Source organism: Notechis scutatus, chromosome 1, assembly GCF_049901735.1.
Source record: "Notechis scutatus isolate UNSWTSFEM ecotype Mainland chromosome 1, rNotScu1.2, whole genome shotgun sequence".
Classification (NCBI taxonomy): Eukaryota; Metazoa; Chordata; class Lepidosauria; order Squamata; family Elapidae; genus Notechis; species Notechis scutatus.
Genome location: NC_142009.1, coordinates 265837661 through 265857915, shown reverse-complemented (window position 1 = coordinate 265857915; position 20255 = coordinate 265837661). Strand labels below are relative to the sequence as shown.

The window sequence follows — 20255 nt, the reverse complement described above, 5'->3', positions numbered from 1 at the left end:
TTATTGGAGAGTAGGTTGTTTGTCTCTAAATGGAGGATGATGGATTGGTTAATAATTGATTCCATGACTTTACAGGTGACGCAGCATAAGGAGATTGGTCTGTAATTTTCAACTAGGCTTGGGTCTCCTTTTTGAAGATGGGAATGACTGTGGCTTGTAACCATAGGTTGGGCAAGGAGCTGGTTCTGAAAGATCTTTCAAAGATTATGCTTAGAGGTTTGGCTATGGCAGCGGATAGTTTTCTTAAGAAGTAGGCACATATTCCATCCGGTCCAATAGATAGAGATGGTTTTAGGTTGCGAGTGCTTTTTCAACATTGTCTACTGTAAAATCGATATGTATTAGATCATTATTGTTGTCTGTGGTACGGCTAGGAAACATTGGGCATGATCCATTACTGTTTACAAACACTGAGCCGAAGAATGTGTAAAGATGTTGGCTTTAATGGTGTCGTCGCTGCAGTCTTTACCATCAGGTCCTATCAAGGGAGGGATGGACCTTGAGTCTTTTAGTTTGTTGTTTACAAAATTGTAAAAAGCACGGGTGGAATTGGTGCTTAGAAGGTTTTCCTCTTGTTTAATGTGGTAATTGGTGCATTCGGTCTTTATCTGGTGGCATAAATTTTTATATCGGTTTTTGAAATTAGCAACGTGACCAGATTTGTTTTTCCGCCAGAGTGATCTCTTTTTGGATTGAAGTTTCCTTATTGATATGGGTAATCTGCTTTTTGTTTTTTTATTGGAGTTGTTGTTGGAACATATAGTTTGATGACTCTTTTGACTTCAAGTAAAAATATGTTGTAATGATCTTCAACAGTATTGCATCCAGTGAATAGAGATTGCCAATCGAGGGATGAGAGATCGTTATCTATAAGATCATAATTGCCTTTTTGAAGTTACAACTAGGGATGACATCGTTGTGGTGATTTTTGCGTGAGCGTATGTTGAGGCAAAAGTCAATCATATTGTGATCACTACTGGAAAAGGGTTCTTTGGTTTGTATTCGTAAATTAAATTCAAACTATTGCAGAAGATGAGATCGAGGCAGTTGTTCAGTCTAGTGTTGTTGGTTACTAGTTGTTCAAGACCTAGATTTGTAATAGCATTGAAGAAGGTTGTGTGTATGATTTCAGTTGTACAATTATTTAGGGTCCAGTCAATATGAGGTAGATTGAAATCTCCAAGAAAGATAAAAGGGTATGGGCAGGATGTAGCCCATGTTAGTAGTGTATTTAGCTTGTTTATATGTTCGATGTCATAATCAGGTGCTCTGTAACATAGTAAGAATCGAATTGTGATATTTAAGGATAGTTCACAGATGATGGTTTCAGGAAGGGCAAGCTCCTGGGTAACTTGGATATTTTTTAGATGTAAGGATTTTTTATAGAATATAGCAACACCACCTCCTCGACGATTTTCACGATCTGATCGGTAAACATGATAGTCTCTTACTGTGGTAATGGAGTCGGGAGAGATGCATTGAGCCATGTTTCACAGACAAATATAATGTCAAGTTAGCCATATTTAAGAGGATGAGAAATTCAGGTATTTTATTCACGAGGCTTCTTGCATTGAGTAGTTTGCATTTAAGTCCGGCAGCAGTTGGGATTGAGGTAGTTGGGGGCGTGCCTAGTCTTTTGTAACCTAACTCCACTTAGGCATGGTGTTAAATTTCATTATGGAAAAGTAGTATTTGATATGCACATCCAGGGAGGGGATAGTTTTTGTGGTTAAAAGAAAAATGATTTTTTTAGAAACAAAGCACAACTATAATGTTATTTATATGAGAGCAGCAAATTTCTTTTTAAAAAGACTGTGGGTAGGTGTTGCATTTAATCTAAGAAAATAAGAGGCTCATACCCTCATTTCCCATTTACAACTGGGCTTCAATCCTATGTATACCTGTAGCTACTTAAGGCTTATTCTAGTTTCCTTTTTAATAGAACAAAATATTGATTCTGGAAAAGTTCATTTTTTTTACTCCTTTGGAATTTGTGGTAGTCTTTGCTGCCAATTGTTCCATTTTTTTCTGTCGCCTCCATGAAAAACTTTACGACTTTTTTTTTAATGTTCCTTACAAATCATTCATTTTTGTAGCCAGTCGGATTGTAATAATCAACCCACCTTGAAGTTGCATTGGTCTGTGCTGGAAATACCGAGTGAATGTATTCATGAATATATTCTCAGAATGTCTAGGAGTACCACATCTGCTATATTGATATTGAAGGCATCCTCTTCCCCCTCCCTCCTAAGGGATAACTTTGCCGCCTTTCACAAAATCATCTTTGTCCATTTGTGTGAACAGAAAGGCCTCTCAATAGAAATGATTGTCTATGTAATGAATGAAAATCACAATTTAGAGCTTGCCTCGTTTCCTACTTCCCAAAGATTCTTAAGATTAAATAAAAGTATTAGCCCACAGATGCCACCAACCTCTCCAATCTTACAGTACCCAGTAAAAACTCTTGTTTCACAGGCAATGAAGGAGTTAAACTTTCCTTCTTACTCCAAGCAAACTGACAATCAAGGCAAATGAGGATAAAGTCAAGGACACTCAGAGAGGAATTATTGGAACCAACTCCGGAAAATGAAGTTGGCAAAGAGGGGCCTCTCTCCATTCACTATCCTTTTTCAGAAATCCTGTGGAGATTTCTGCTGGGAATACCTATCAGAGCGGTGCTGTGTTTCCTCCAGTGGATTATGCCTCAGCCACTCGCCATCACTGCTCCATTTCAGCTAATTGTCTCATATGTTGCTATTTGTTATCCTCTTAATGAGAAACACAACTTTCCTGCAAAACCACCAATGCAAGGACCTGGCAGGCCGCAGAATCCTGAAGATCAGCAGATGCAGGCCTGTAAAACAGCAGTTTGTTCCGAACTGAAATTACACAGAGAAGGCACGTGATTCCAAACAGCTTCAAACTCAAGTTAGCTTGAAAACAACCATACCCACCTCAATATGTATAAAGAATAGAAACAGACTTAGCACTGCTATCTAGGGCTTAAGGCAAAAATTGGTTGCTATGAAGAACTGCCATCTTGGTTCAGATGTTTCCTGTGGTGTTGGGTGGCACTTAGACTCACATGTTTTTCATTCCATTCTTAGGCCTAATTCAAAGCTTCAGCCATTGATAAACAGAATATTTATATATAATTAAAACTCTTTTGACGTCATGACTTTTAACTGAGTGAAGCAGTGCATCATAGGACAAGAGTTTTTGAACCCAAGTACCTCAGATAGGCTAACTTACAGAATATGTCCAAAATACAGGATTTAGGATTCCTGACGGAATGAAATTTGGGGAAGTTGTAGTTGCTTCAGTGCTGCTGCTGTCATGTAATCTTCTTTTTCAATGTTCCATGACAGTTTCCCAGCCAGTTTTGCAATCCCTTGCTCCTGCCTCCACCCAGCTTACCTGCCTGCTGAGGAGGAAGGGAGGGAGGTTAATTTGCAATGCTGTCTGCAATTCCCACAAGGAAACTCAATGGGGAAATTGGCAAAAGTTTCCACTGTTTTTTTGCCCTGGTCATTCTCTTTCTCTATAATCATTGTAGTGATTCCCTTTGAGGGAGGAATAACTCCTTTCTCTCTCTCTCCCATATTTTTGTTGTTTTTCTCTCCTTGGTCCCTTGGAAAATTATGTGATTCTTATAATTTAACCAGTTGCAAACTAATATATTTTCCCAGTGCTCAGCTGCATTTTTTCCCAATAAGATGTGGCCAAGAGAACAAGGGAACTGTTTGAAAAATATATTCTATAATAAAATACATTATAGAATACATTAAAATTTTCTCTCTTGAATGTATCTATTTTATGAAATTAACATGAATTTTAATTCTCTAGCCAATTTGGAACTTTGAACCAAATTCAGATAAGTTAGTAAAATGGACTGGAAGAGACCCTGATGCTTAGGGGGAGGATTGAAAGCAATAAAAGAAAAAGTGGCTAGAATTGATGACAAATACATGCACTTACAAGAACTCAAGAAAGCAGTGGTTCAGAAAACAATTCTTCTGAAATTATGTGCATTGGGCTATGAAGAATCAGAAACAATCAAACAACAAACTGATTATGTCTCACTAATTTCAGTAGTCATAGTTCTGGTATTTTGAGAACTTCAAAAGAAACTAAGTAAGTTAAATATGATTATTTCACTATGAGATTTGCAATCTTCTAACATTTCCAATCAGGGTAAGTAAAGTAATATTGTAGTACATTCCCTGACACTGATTACTTCAGGCCATGCTTTGTCCATCTTTTCCATTTTAAAAAAAGCAAAGTTACTTGTCTGTTGTGAGTACAGTGCAATGATTAATCACATCAGATAAGGACAATCCACCTAAACCCTCCATAGCAATTCAGCCAGACTTTAGCACAAGATCAAAGTCGGAATCAATCAGTCTGCATTGACTTGCAACTTTGGGCTCAGGTTTCTGCTCAAGATCAAACATCCAGTCCATTAACAGGACCAGCACTCCATTTTGAGTCCAAGAGGCAGCTCCTTAAGAGTGAAAATCTACATGTGAGGAGCCCAGCATACAAGAATGATTTAGCAACCAGACCAGTTTTAATGAATATGATAGCAGTTGATATAAAGCCCTGTGCTAGGACAAGTTCTATGCTAGAACTGCAAGATGCAGGGTCTACTCATAAGTGTATTTATGTGGAAAGAAAGACAGCCACTGGGATTAATACAGCCAATTTACCTGATGAATACAAAGTTAGGAAAGAACTAAGTTTGTACACGTGTTGTAAGAGACACGTCTCTTACATGTAGAGAAGGGCACCAGTTACTGATCCCATAAATTATCTGTAACTGAAGCAAAGTAAGCTTCCCAGTTTAAGACATATTTTTTTTCCTTTTAGAAAATAATTTATCATAATATGGTAGCAACTGAGAACATATAATGCCAGGGCTGCATGAAATAAAACCACATCTATTTGTAATATGACTGGTGGTTGGTCTAAGGCAGTATCCTGGTGATGTAGCCTAGTTGATTTGCCTTCTAATTTGAAGCCATGCATCAACTGTAACTGCCAAAATTGAAAAGGTGAAAACGTGATTTGGAGATTGGGACCATCGCAAGGAATGCTGCCCATAGGTGACCAGTTATGGATACCCTTGTATGGACTTGGGCCATGAAGACAAGCTGGAGCCATTGCTCATGTATCATCCTGAGCTTTTGGATGGAATATTGACTGGTGTTGAAATTCCTGAGAGTTCTGGTCTTAGGGGATATCAACATCCACATTCCAGGGGAATCGACATGTCACAGTATAGTGAGTTCATGACTCCTGTTACCATTCATGGGCTTTTAAGTTAATAGTACAAAACGCATACCTTTGATCTTGTCCTTACACTGGAAGTGATTCTGATATGAAAGACAAACATCTATTCTTTGTTGTCGGTCTTCCTTGTTAGGCTGCACATCACATATGTCCTGCCCCCTGCAGGTGGAATTGGACCTTTAGATTGTTCTACCCAGATCCTATGGGAGCCAGATGGGACCTAGAGGGGGATATATCCTAATAAATTGGCACACAGTTGAATTGTGTCTTGATTCCCTTAGTAGAGAGACAACCAAAACACTGAATTAGAGTGCTTTTGTAAGGCCTTTGCTCCTAGCTTACCAGTGTGCTGGTAAACGATTGGAAGAAAAGCCTTTATTGGTGAAAAGGTTTGACCATTTTAATAAATGTTACTAAACCAGTGTTAAGTATGGGCCTAACCTGATGGTGGTACCGGTGGGAGAACAGAGTGCCTGTTTTGTGCCTATTGTGCCTGCAGATTCCCATCTAGCAATCCTGCTCAGAATTAGCTGGACCATTTTGGAAACAAATGGACAAGACAAAGTATCTGCTGGCATACTAGATTTGTGGATTTCTTTATGTGTCAAGTTGTTCCCAGAATCCACCATGGTGAGCAAGATAATTGTAAAATTATCGCCCAAGCGCGGATGGGATTCTCTGTGATGCGAACATCACCACTGGTGTGTTCCATTCATATTCTTTCAATTGCTGAATCCAGGAGATTGTCAATGCTTCTTTGAGAGGGGATAATGCTGCCTGCCTTGAAGGAGATTGCACTACATCCTCTTTTGGACCCAGCCTTTTGCGAGAGCTTCTGTCCAATCTTCCCTTTTAATTTATCTTATGGCATTTGGAGGACATTCGACTTTCAATGGTCTCCGGGCAAGAGAATTGCAACACACTTGAACAAAACAAATAACAACAACAATAATAATAATAATAAATACCCATCATGTGCCCCCATTCAGTTTAGGCCAAAGGAGAATGTATTGTATCCATATTCACTTCTTTATGAAAATCCATGTGGATGCTACTCCTGGTCCATAGCCCATGACTGTCCATAGCCCATGATTATCAAAAGAAGTGGGCTGAGGATTATTAGCAAATCCTGTTGAGATGATTGAACTAGGCAGGCAGTTCATGTTTTGTGAGGCAATTCCTAATGTAACCTGACACTATGCAGTGTAGGTTTAAAAGTAACCAGTATCATTTTGAATTGGTTCCAGCAGTTCACTGGTACAGCAGTTTCAAAATAGGTATTTTTCTGCACTAGCTGGTTGTTCCACCTCTTTGTCGTGTTCTACCTCTGTGTAGTTGCTACCACTTGCTGTAGTTTCTGAGTTATCTTCAACACCAATACAACGTACAGTATGTGGCAATTTTATATCAGTTTGCTCTTCTATATCATTTCACTTTATAAAACCAAGAATTTTGCTTTATACAATGCCCCCAATTGTATGATTAGGCAGTTAACAAATGTAGTAACGAAATAAGTAAACAGAATTGACTACCGTATGCTTTTACAAATATTATTTTTCAAAAAAAAAACAAGCGCACACAAACATTGAGAATATGGTCCCTGGATAACCTGTATTACAGTGGGGGGAGGGGACAACCACAGTATAGAAACAAATATGAAATACTTATGTACAGTTCATTTGAAAGTGGAACATTCACTGAACTTTCTTACATCTGCAAATATACAAATGTGTATTCAGTTAATATTTCTGGAATCCAGGTGGACAGAGGTAGATATTTAGACCGCCTCATTATTTTCTCATGACACAGATGCAAACTGAGTATATGTTTAACAAAGAGCTATAACCAGCAACAGCTCTTAGACAAGTATACAAACGTACACATTATATTCACATTTTATACATATTTAAAATATCATAGATGTACATGGTAAAAAAGCAGTGTGTTCTTCTGCTCATATGTTATTGCCTACAATTCTTACACCTTTGCCATTCACTGTGTGACAGAAGTTAGAATTCAAAATACTTAAAACTGCGTTGTGATCCTTTTTTCCCCCTTGGCATATACCTTTAAAAGTGTCTTATGCAAGTTCCAGAGAAGAAACGGGGAACTGAAGAATCTGACTGCAGCAGAATCACACCCAGGGGTGGGATGCTACCAGTTTGGCTCGGTTCTATAGAACCAGTAGCTCCATAGAGCAGCTGACACCGAACTGGTTCGCTGCAATGACCTTCTGGTCGTCTGTTTGGCCCACCTGCCCTTCCAGACTCTTGGCTGTCCTTTATTTCCTGCTTTTTCAACCTCAGCTGCTTTGCGTGGCACAGCTGAGGTTGAAAAAGCAGGAAAGACGAAGTTGTACAAATGCTGCGCATCCGTGTGCAGTGCTTGTCAGCTGTTTGGGCAGCACAGCTGATGATTTTTCACAACTGCTTCACACGCGCGCGCAGCAAAATGCACTCTCACTGAACCAGTTGTAACACCGGTTGAATCCCACCCCTGATCAACCACCAGCAAATAGACCGGCTTTTTGTCATTTCTTTCTGGACAAGGAAAGGGCTTGAGATTGCCCACAAGTGCTCCAGATATTTGTTCCTTGTGAGGAATTTGCAAGACAGTCTCTGGCAGGTTTAGAGCTCTGGGAGACAAGGCAATGCTATCTATTGTTGCTCAATCCGTGGTTGGTGTCTTTATGGACATAGGCTTTGCATACTTTCTTTTCTAAACACTTTCAGGAATTGCTTTTCAGGTAGTAAAGTTTTGACAACATTGGATGAGCTTCCTTTGATTCTTAATGAAAGAATTTTTATGTAGTCCTCAACTTACAACCACAATTGAGCCCAACATTTCTGTTGCTAAGCAAAACAGAAATATGAATTTTGTTAAATGAATTTTGCTCCAATTTCTTGCCACCGTTCTTAAGTGAATCACTGCAGTTGTTAAGTTAATAACCCGGTTGTTAAGTGAATCTGGCTGTCCTATTGACTTTGCTTGTAAGAAGATCACACAAAAAGTGATAAAATGACCCTGGGACACTGCAATCGTCATAAATATGAACCAGTTTCCAAGCTTCCAAATTTTGATCACATAACAACTGGGACTTTTTCAGTGCTGTCGTAACTTTGAACAGCCACAAAATGAATTATTGTAAGTCAAGGACTACCTGCACAAATTTAATGATTTTTTTAAAAAATTCTTTTTTTGCAATAAACACCAAAAAGGTGATTATATCTTTTATTTTGGAAAGTTACACATTGACTAAATATACGGATGGATTTTAAATAAAATTTTGGAATTAATTATAAGAAAACAAAAATAATTTGTTTTGAAAACCCTTTAAAAACTAGGATAGGATGAGACTTTGAAGGTTGGACAGTAAAGGGAAGCAGAAGGAACTAAATATTACAAGGGGGAAGAACACTTAAATTTGACTAATTCAGAATGAAGCAAAATATTTTAACACTACACATATTCAAATATATTTTTGAAGTATATGGATCATTAATTTTAAGAGTGTCTGTCTCTATTGTGCTTTAAAAGTGTCTTCTACAAAATGGAAATTGGTAACTAAGAATAATTACCAACTGGAATTTGCTTCAAATGTTGCTGTTCCACTTATATTCCCGAAAGTAGAAACTGCAGATACAACTGAATGCCCAATTAGTATCCTCAAAGAAATATATAAACCACCACGGTAAAAAGGTCAGGTAAAAGGAAAATTTGGGGTAATACTATACTAGCATGATTATCCTGCTGAAAACGAAGAGCAATCAACAAGAGAAGGCACACTGATTCTCAGAAACCGAACATTTCCAAGTTGTAGAAATAATCTGCACAACTAATTGTATGGAAAATTGTTCCTGCTAACATTGAAGAAAAAAGTTTTGGCAAGAAATAGGTAAAACAAAATCACCTGTGCAGCCCTGAGCACACAGAAACAACAGGGGACAAGAGTCAAGGGCAATCTGAGCTTCAGCTTCAAACACTGGAAGCAATTAATAGAATCAGATTTAAAATAAGAATCATCCATACTGGAGAACAGGAGAGATATTTAAGGAACTCTTACCTGCATTCTTAAGAAGGAAATGGAAAGATGTTTACAACCATCAAGATTACCTGGAATGTAAATTATACATGCCGAGATAGTTGAGCTTAATTCTTAATATCATTCATAACATTTCACAGCAGGGTAAAAACCTCCTTTACACATCGAATTAGTTACTGAATAATGAGGACAAGCAAAACAAACCAGCTTTGCCTTGGCTGCCCTAAAGAAGCCTCCTCCCACGGCAGAAGCAACTTAATTGAAGAATTTGCGTAAGGATTTTAGATGATGGAGGAATAAAAGTCAGAGATGACTTCTACTCAGAAGAGAGGCAAAATTAGGCCTCCTCCGAAGAGCACTCAAACATATACTGTAGAAGAAAAGTCCTGACATTCCAATCAATACCACAGTTTATGTAATGCCAAATTTAAAATAATAAATGTAACTTAGGTCCAGTATTTTAACAGTTGAGACAATTTGCTTTATATTTTCCCTGAGCATTTGAATCAGAAATACTGGGTCTGCCACCCCCAAATTTTGTATTCTATCTGTATTATCATGGCAGTAAGAATATTTCACCAGGATGCTCTAGATCCTGGTAGTGCAGTACTTCTTGCATTTTGAGATTTTTCTATAATTTATATTTAAAAATCTATATACTTTCCCCTCTTTCAGACTTAAGTGACAGGGTGAAGAAATTTCCTACCTGTCAGCAGAATCTGCATCTAAGGACTAAAAATTACAGATTCAGTAGTCACTAAAAACTCAAAACAGGTCTTGCAGAAATATGTTAACATTCTACGCTGCACCGAAGTGGAGTATCACAGTGCTGATGTAAAGAAAACTGGTCCCCAGTGCAGATATATGTCTTCTATCTTAGATTAGTGGATGTTTTTATTAAGATTTAAACAACAGAGAAATAGTTATTCTTAATCTTCCCTGTTAATAGTTTTTCAGTTAAACAATTTTCAGCCCGGGGAAGGAAGATTTAAAACTTCTTCATGCGGGGCTCTTATGATTTCATATTGATAGTAAAGTTGCTTTTATTTTGTGACACAGACTTTTGAAATATAAAGATATCACTCTCTCTCATTCCCTGGTGCATGTTCTTTATGTTACTTCAGCATCAATTGCTTACATGATGGATATTCATTATCTTGTGATAATGTGTTATATACATCAGGATGTAAATTCTTTCACAAGATGATAGATTGCTTTCTATGAATCATTCATCTATTGCACAATTACATAATCCAAATTGTCATGCATAGCTCCCTTCAAAAAATAAATGTTAGCAATGAACCCAGTATTTTTTTAATCAAGAGCACCAAAGTATAAAAGGCATTTTTATATATTCCTAATTTAGTGATTGGTCAACTGAAAACCATCCTATTATGGTAAGGAAAGCAGGCTGAAATATCAAAATAGGCTAAGAGTGGAAGAGTCAATTCAGTATACTAAAAATGTAGTCTAATCTGAAGGTACTATTCAATCTTCTGTTCAGGAAAAATAATGGAAAACATGAAATGTGTTAGTTTACTAATAACTAGATACCTTAATAAAAAAAATTAAACTGCTGCTTTATTCAACTTCATTCATCTTGTAACGTTAAAAATGAACCCAACATCAATACACATTTTCTTTTTTAACCAAGTAAAAAAGGCTGCCAATTCTAGGACAGATATAAGGTATTTGAAAAGATGCTAAAGCAGGCCTTGTATACCAGCCAAAGAGGGCATCTGGGCAGCAAATCTAAAAAGCAGTCTGAAAATGGACCAACAGGAGATGTGATAACTAGCAGCCCTTAGAGAAGAAGTTTTTATTTTTTTGCTTTGTGATCAAAAACTTTGCATTGTGTATATTCCTATGCATGCAATCCTTATAGAGCAAACAAACATTTCAGTCGACCAATGCAGCAATTCACCTCCCACTGTTTCTTTCTGCATTGAGTTTTACGCTCTGTTGAAAAGCTTTTCTGGAACAAAGCGTTAATTTTTGTGACCTCTCTCTGTAACACTCCCTGGCATGGTTCTTTCAGTCCCGAAGATTTTTCCTAGCATCAGCTGCTGCCTGGGGTGCTGGATTCCAATTTCCAACTTCACTCATGGCTGTTCTTCACAAGCTTCCGATGTTAGGAAAGCTCTTCAGCTTTTCAGGAAAGTCGTCTTTGTACAAGACTGGATCCGCCCGGTGCTCCACCACTTTCAGAGGCATGGTCCCAAAGACAGAGGCAAACTTGTTAATACATTCGGACCTAAGGGGAGGGGAAAAATAAATGAAATGCTGATAAACAGATTGCCCCACTGTATGTTTATTTAACAACCTGTTGTTGCAGCTCCCCCTTTCATGTTCTCCCCAATTATTTAATATTTAATTAAACAGGAGCAAAGCAAACGTGAAACAAATACGACATGGTTTCCTGTTAAGGCATTGCAAATGCAATAAAGGTAGCACCTAAAACATTAATGTATTATGATGCTTTCCTGCTGTTAGGAGACAGGACAAAGATCCTCTCATGCTAGAAAGATATGAATCTCTATGACTCATGTATATAATCAAGGCAAAGAGATAAAAGAGATGCTATCATGTATGCAGAGTGTATGCAGAGTGGTCAAAGTTTCATGAGCCCTTCTCCAGCAGAATTCCAGACATTCTTAAAGTAGTGCGCATGCTGCAGACTACCGTGGATTCATTGCCAAAATATCATTTAAACAGTCTCTGCCAGGTCAAATTTGGCACTATACAGGGCTTGCAAAAATAAGCCTGCAGGTAACAAAAGACATACAAAAATACTTCTTTGGCTTTTTAGTTTGTTGAAAACAACTACTGGAATTTACTTCCTTTATGTTATCTACACTAATGCCTGTGCTTGAAAGCTTAAGTTACAACATTTCTTTAGGAGCTAAAACCCAAAATTTAGTTTATTTTCATTGTCCAAATTCAATGACATGAGTTTTTTTTTTAATTTAAAAAATGCTAGCGTCCACATTTTTTAAAAGCACATTGGATTCTCTTTCACCATACTCATCATCTCACTTCTGTCTATAAGGCTAGTGGGTGACTGAAATAAGAAAACACATATATATTAGAGGATGTAACACATTTCAGCTGTAAGTCTGAATAACACATTTCAGTGACTAAGAAATAATATGGCAAAAGGTATATAATTGTCCACTTTAGTAAACATATTTAGCTGCAAAAGACGTCCCAAATATCTTTAACTAGTTGATGCTTTCAAACCTAAAATTGATATCCAAGGCCAAACATAAGGCTGCACATGATGTCCAATGAGGTCCTCAAGAACTTCTCTCAGAATTGTTTACAGAATTGTGCTTTTTAATCATGCAAACAAGGGAAACAAGTTAGTTAATTTATTCATGAAATTTATAGCTGAAGAAACTATATTTATTGTATCTCATTAGTGGAAAACAAATTTAGATTTTTTTTCTTAGTTTTCCAATGCTTGAAACCTAGTTGGATCACCACTTAGAAGTCAAGAACCCTAAAAGGAGTGTGTTCCAGCCTTGCGCTTCATGCATATCAGGCTTTTCCAGCATACTTAAATAATCAATGTCAAGCAAAGGCAGTTTTAAGATGAAGTACCTAGTTACTGCAATTCAATAACCAAAAGGTGAGGCAATTGCATTAACATCTATTTTCCACTTTAATTTTTTTAGTGATATATAGTAAATAGCCTTTTGTAGTGTGAAAACTGTTACTGTTACAAGATGACTGAAAATTACCCTTCATATTTATCCTTGTTTATGACAACGCTTGTCAATTAAGGCTTGCTGAAACTACCCCAAAAATCTTAAACCAAAAATTGATTTCAAAATTTTTTAACCCTGTTTCAAAAAGCAGTAATATCCAAACTGAGAAATCATAAACTATATGCAGTTATTATTTTAGGAATACAGGAATTCATATATTTTATCTGAAATATTATTCAGATAATATGATATGTAGTATACATTTATACATTATACATTTTATCAGTTCTCTCACTCCAGTAAGGTTTTTCTGTATAGACAAATGGATTTAGCTGAAATTTGGACACAACCATCTAATCTTTTAGAGGATATGACAGTACATTAAGTGCTAAAAATGAGAAATAACAGGATGAGACACTTACCTTTCTACCATGTGTGTCTGATCTAAGGATAACCCATCGATGGCTGTGCATTCTGGACATTTGAATTTCTTTCTGGGTGTCACCTATATAAAGACAGTATAACTACAGACTTAACAATCAGAAATTAATCTCTCTACAAAAATGCAATTTTTGAAATGCAATCTATGTGTCAAAGTGAAAATCAATTTCTTGAATATGGAGGGGAAAAATATCTATGCCACTTACTTTCATCTGGCTTAGCTGATTGCAAAGCTCAAAGTAGCCCAATTTTTTTAAAAAAAAATATTCTTGGAGGGGTTTTGCCTGCTGTAAGTGGAAAGTAGCAGTGATGACAACTTCTTAATTCCTGTTTAATGACTGTTTTCTCACTGCCAAGGTTCCTGTATAAACACTATTTGTTCTTATAGCCATAAAAGTGATGAAATATAGCTTCCCATACTTCACTATAACCTGAACCCAACAGATACACTTTGCTCATTTAATAGCTGATTGTCAAACTCTGAGAAGCTCTCCCAACTGTACAACTTAGCAGTATGCTAGCACAGTTTGGATCTCTCACAACAAACATACATGCTTTATCTTTTAAGGCTTTTCTCAGAAACATAACCATTGGTTTGGGCAAAAGTTGAAGGTCAGGCAGGAAAACAGACCTTGCTAACTGAAGGAATGCCTGGAGACCTCTAAATCTCCTTCCAAGTTGTCACATTTCAAAATGAAGTGAAAGTGAAGTTCTAGGCCAACATTTATTGAAGCATATCAAAAAATTCATTCAGGGATAAAAGTTCATATAAAAACCGATCTTAATGTTCACTGCAATTAATGTTTTTGCAGTGAACAGTCTAATAAATCAGATTTTGCAGCTGAAGTAGACTGGGATGGATTGTTCCTTCCCATCCCCACCTCTCTTAAATTGTGTTTATTTTTTATAAAGAAATTGGCTTAATTTTCTGCAATTACTAAGGATACTGAGTTCTGCAACTATCTGGCCAGAATGGTCACAAGCTATAGAGTATATTCATAAGCAAAAAAAAAAAAAGTACGGATGTGGAGTGTTTTTACAAATAGATGGGATCATCTTCAAAATGGATGAGAAAAGAGGCATAGAGCACTAATAAGCTATGTTGAAACTGTATATAATAATTAAATCTATGACTCTGCTGCTACATGATAGACCCCGAGGAACAATTGAATAAAAACTCACCTTAATAACCGCTTTCCCAGTTACATTGGCTACTAGAAAATTCATGGCAATGTCTTCACAATTCATATGCGCATCCACCCAGTTTTTGATGTCCCCAGGCATTTTATATGTGTATAAGTAATTAAAATACTAAAGAATAAGAAAAATAGCACAGAAAGGAAATGTTTAGTTTTTATATGAACGGCATTGAGGCCCTAATAAAACTTTATGTGAAATGAGTATCTAATGTGCTAGTTTATCTAAAACATATTTTAATGTGCCCTATTAGGTGCACTTCTATAGTTCTATAGAGTGGTAAAGTAACATCACTGAGGTATGTAATACCAAAGAACCAAGCCAAATGAGGATGATGTTATGAGGATGATGTTAAGAAAACAGCTAGACAAGAATTCCAAAGACACAGATCCCTTTTACCAAAATCAGACAATGTGAATAAGTACTGCATGGGGCAGGCAGATCCATGTGGGAATAGAAGGTCTTTAACAGCACAAACCTTTTAAAACATTTTGTTAAAACATTTCATATAATTTTCATTTTTAAGTATAACTTGGTTTTTTTTAATTACTATATCATGCTCCCATTTAGTAATTACTCCCATTTAGTAATTTAGAAAAGATACCATCAAATGCATCAATTTATTGCTAAAAAATGAATAATACTTCCTTTCAACAAATGACTACAAATAGCTCTTAAAAATTCTTTCTGAGAATTGTTAATAGGAAAGAGATCCCCCTCCAGCCCATAATATTAGCTCCATTTGAAGCAGTGAATTTGAGCTACTTTGAATGTAGCTTCCCATATGCTACCTCTCAAGTGAATTTTAAAATTTTCAATAGTATTTCTAACAACATGATGTATAAGGCATCTTTCTGTCATTCAAAAATAAGAAATGCCATCATGGGTAGATATAATAATCTATGCCTTAGCTGTAATACCCATAACAATAACCCATAATTCTTGAATTTAATTCTATACTATGATAATTTCTTCAAACATCAAAACCAACACATACATTTTAAGCGTTAAAGTTGACTTTAAAAAGACACCTCTGCTTCTACATCCAGATCAGCTCATAATCATTAAAAAATATAGGTAGTCCTTGTTTAGCAACTGCCCCATTTAGTGACTGTCCAATTATGACAGTAATGAAAAAAATTATAGTCAGTCCTTGCATTTACAACCTTCACAGGTCTGTAAAAGAAGGAAAGCTGAAGTAAAATAATAAGCACAGAAATAGTTTTACCTAGCAATTGCTTTGTTAATGAGGAGATGACCAGGCTGAATCTGAGGGAGGAGTCAAGTGCATCATCAGTTTGGAGTTCCTTTGTCACCACAAGAGAACTAAGTCCAGAATCAATTCCATTCCATCAATTCCAATTGGAATTCCACTGATTCTTATCTACCACCAATTTGCCTTGACCAGTAGTAGTTCAGATTCTTGTAGAAAGATAGCATGGAATAAAATTATACTAATTTGAACAACCCTGGTTCCTGATTTCTTGTGCCAGACAGTTAGCGTTCCCAATTATGCTCCCTAAATGATACTATCTGCAGAAGTGAGAACCAAGAAAACTACAGAATTTGAGATGCGGAAAAATGTTCAAGTATTTCATCAAAACACAATTACTGATCTTTATATATCGTATGTCCATATATCATGATTATAATCCAAGAACATATAAAGATCAATGACATAAATCCTTATTTTCCCACTTTGGAATATACGGTTCCTTTTCCCTTGACTAATATGTCTCAACTTCAGCAACTTTAAGATGTATGGATATCAACTCCCAGAATTATCCAGCTACAATTCTCGGGTTGGAGTCCATATATCTTAAAGTTGTTGAGGGTAGAAATAATACCCTAGTCAATACTGAGCAAGTTCATAATTTCAGCTTCCCATCTGTTTTTGGAATCAGCTCTTTACCTTGTGATAAAAGGCTGCTCCTGTTAGCACCATTGAGACTTCATTGGTCCATTCTGATTCATACTTCCATTTACTTGTTTCATGGTCCCACAAATGCAGGCGGCCAGGATATCCAACTAATCTGTCAGGGAATTCTCTCCACACCTGCAGAATACAGTAAGTGAATTAATTTATTTCAGTAGCACAAAAACATTGCAAGAAAAGTTAAAATTGAACATATATGTTAGAGGGTGTTGTAGCAGCAAGCAAGATATGAATGAACGTACTGCCAATGTGGTACTTTCTCTACCATATACCCACCCATCTGATTTATACTGTTTTTGGAGAAGGCATCTTAGGAATGACTTTTCATAGAGCAATGATCCACAAGCTCTTGTTTTTGAATCTTCTACTCTTGTACAAAAGGCAAACGTGTCTCCTGTCAACTCATAAAACATTTCGTATACACGTTTTATAGTTGTCAACATCTCCACAACGGTGGTAATTTATTTATTTACTTATTTATTTGATAAATTTATATAGCTGCCCATCTCATAAATGTGATTCTGGCCAGTGGACAAAGTTAGAAAAAAAATAACAATAAAACAACAAATATAAAAATACAACAAAAAGCATTAAAAACCTTTACAACATTAAAAGTACAGGTAGTCCTTAACTTACAACAGTTCGTTTATAGTGACCATTCGACATTACAACGGCACTGAAAAAAGTGACTTATGACCATTGCAATATCCCCATGGTCATGTAATTTACATTCATATGCTTAACAACTGTCTCATATTTATGACGGTTGCCGTGTCCCAGGGTCATGTGACCATCTTTTTTGACCTTCTGACAGCAAAGTCAATGGGAAAGTCAGATTCGCTTAATAATCAGATTACTAATTTAACATCTATGGTGATTCACTTAACAAAGAAAAGTGTAAAATGGGACAAAACTCACTTAAAAATTTTCTCACTTAGCAACAAAAAAATTCTGGTCTCAATTGTGGTCGTAAGTTGAGGACTACCTGTAGTAAAACCATTAAAACTAGAAAGCTTAATTCCCAAAACAGATCAGAATGCAACTAGTTCAGCAGAAGCAGTTTTAAGCAGGGAAGGAAGGGGAGAGGTAAAGAAAAGCCAAATCTGCCATCAGTCGCTATGGAACAGTTGGGAAAGGAGTATCATTTAAGGGATTGCAGGGATTTTTCATCCACTAGATCCAAGGGCATCTCTGACTCAGCTCTGACTGCCTTGCACTAGTCCTTATTATAAGCAACTGATCTAACCTAGGAATTATTGGGGCTTTGACGATTATGATTATGTGCCATCAAATCAATATCAACTCTTAGCAACCACATGAATGAGTTTCTCTAGGATAAACTTGAGGCCATTCGGTGGTCGTAATTCCTTTCACTAACTGGTAGAAGGCATCTCTTTCCTATCCTAACTTCTAGCTGACAGTCTGGGAGTTGGGATTGCTTTCTTGGCAGTATACAGAGGCAGGTAACTTGTTTTTCAAAGCATTTAGCTAGCATGTCTAACACTGTGAAAGAAAAATGGACATAGGTTCTTCAAAAACACCAATTATTGAAATTACATTTTGGGACAAATCGAAGACCCATAAATTGATATATTGCTTTCAGGGAAGAAGTCATTTCAATTCCCAGTTTTACACAGGATTTTTTAAAAAAAAAATTAAAAAAGTAATTTCCAGATTTCAAACCGCAAAAATCTGGTTGAGAGCAATACTGGACTCATTTTATTTAAAAATTGTAAGTATTTCAATATATGCTTCATTTTTTTTTTTGCACATTTGCTTTTACCTTCTTGCGAAGTAAAACAAAAATTGCTGGTGATTGGAAGAAATGTTGCATAGTTCTAACTGCTTAAGAGCCCAATGCATTATCTTCTATCAACACAACTCTGAGAAGTGTCTTTTTCCTTCACGCAAAACTTCCACTTAAAATCACAGAGCTATAAATATGCTTCTGCATCTTTAAACAAAACAGCCTATAAAGCCTGTGTTGCTCTTGTTTCAGTAGTTTTGCACTATGCAATAAATTATTAGGAATCCTAATAGTTCACTCTTAACAAGTAAAAAATGTCTGACACTTTGAGTGTTACTTTAATTTTTATGGCTGAAAGTGTACAGAGATCAAAGCACCCCTTCTTTTCTTCTTTTTTTTTTTTATAAGTAAGCTTGATCAATAGAGCCAGACATGACTGTGCTGATACAAAGTTCAACCACATGTTTAAAAATAGGATCTAGAGAATAAGGAAGGGAAGAACTTTGCCAATATCCAATTCTAAATATTTTTCCTGAATGAAGAAAAAAAAAACCAAAAGAAATCCTCCTTGTAACATTATAGGCTGCTACTGTTCTTACAGATTTCCTTTGCAAAATACTAAGAAATGCAGTAGACACTTTCATGGTGAAATATATAAACAGATAAATAAATTACTATAGGCTGAGGACAAGTTAAACATCTGGCAGCCAGCTCAGACCTGTCAAACAGGTCAAAGACACTCTGATCTGAGAAAGATTGATCTGCAGTCACTGATTTGTAGGTTGAAAGTAGAAAATACATTTATACATGTTTCCCTTTATACTTTTCTAGAGGGGACACTTTATCCCTACCATCGAAAAAACATTTTCTGTTATATTGGCATTTGATATTTTTAATTTGGAGAATTCACATTACTGGATTTTTGTATCAGTCCAGATTTGTTTTATAAAGTTATTTAAAATGCCTTCTGTATATTATTACCTTAGAGAGCAAAACTATATATGAACTGGAATTCATTATTTTCAGAAACAGTTCCTGTAAGATGCACCATTCAAACAGAAGAAGCTGAATCCAAGGGGCACCAAGTTCATGTAAGGATTATCCAGACTGTTAGGCATTTGCACAATCTAAACATCTGGACAACACACTTCAGACAATATAGGCAAAAAGGTCCTGGAAGTTCAAGTGCAAGGCTTGGAGTTGCAGTTCATTGATTCAGTTGATGAATTACTGTAATACCTTGGAAGGGTAATTTAGCATTCTCAATATAAGCCTATTAGTACAGTCTCTTAATGTACAAGAGGCTTGTTTGTTGAAATATCTTATTCCTTTTTAAAATGAATTATTATTTAGATAGCTAGTTAGCTAGCTAGTGTTTGTGTGGGTGGGAGAGAAATAGTGTGCAAGAGAAAGATAGAGCTTGATGAAATATAGGCAAACAAAGGCAACCTAAACATAGAATACAATGTGCATACAATAAGGATATGAACATAAGAAATGTAGAGAAAAATTCCTTATTATTATAGGTTGCTTTGATCTACAACCATTCATTCAATGGCCAATCAAAGTTATGGAAGAACTTAACAAAGGCACTTATGACTGGTCCCCAAAGTTACGACCATTCTAGTGTCCTATAGTCACGTGATCAAAATTCAGGCACTTAGTAGCTTGCCCATACTTAGGATTACAGGAGCACATCAGTTCTCCCCACCTGCCTATCTTCCCCTCCTTTCATGCCCTTTGGGCCCACTCACCTCTACTGCCTCTGGACTCTTAACTGACCATGTCATCTTCTTGCTCTTACTGCTAAATAAGCATGCCCAGCCTGGCCCTTTGCTGGCCACACAAGCCTGCCTACCCTAAACTGTGCACTGTGGTTTCCTTGAGAAA

General features: G+C 36.5%; 1 protein-coding gene across 4 annotated transcripts in view; it reads right to left on the bottom strand.

Annotated features, from left to right (window-relative positions):
- Positions 1-10903: 10903 nt before the first annotated feature.
- The window catches only part of EXT2 (exostosin glycosyltransferase 2), a 69399-nt gene continuing 60047 nt past the window's right edge, over positions 10904-20255 (bottom strand). For all 4 annotated transcript variants that reach the window (XM_087951267.1, XM_087951268.1, XM_026664664.2 and 1 more), the window contains 4 exons: positions 16595-16738; positions 14668-14796; positions 13467-13549; positions 10904-11588 (listed from right to left, as the gene is read on the bottom strand). In XM_087951267.1, the coding sequence (XP_087807393.1) occupies positions 11450-11588; positions 13467-13549; positions 14668-14796; positions 16595-16738 (495 nt within the window). In that variant the 3' untranslated portion in view covers positions 10904-11449. The remainder of the gene's footprint in view (positions 11589-13466; positions 13550-14667; positions 14797-16594; positions 16739-20255) is intronic.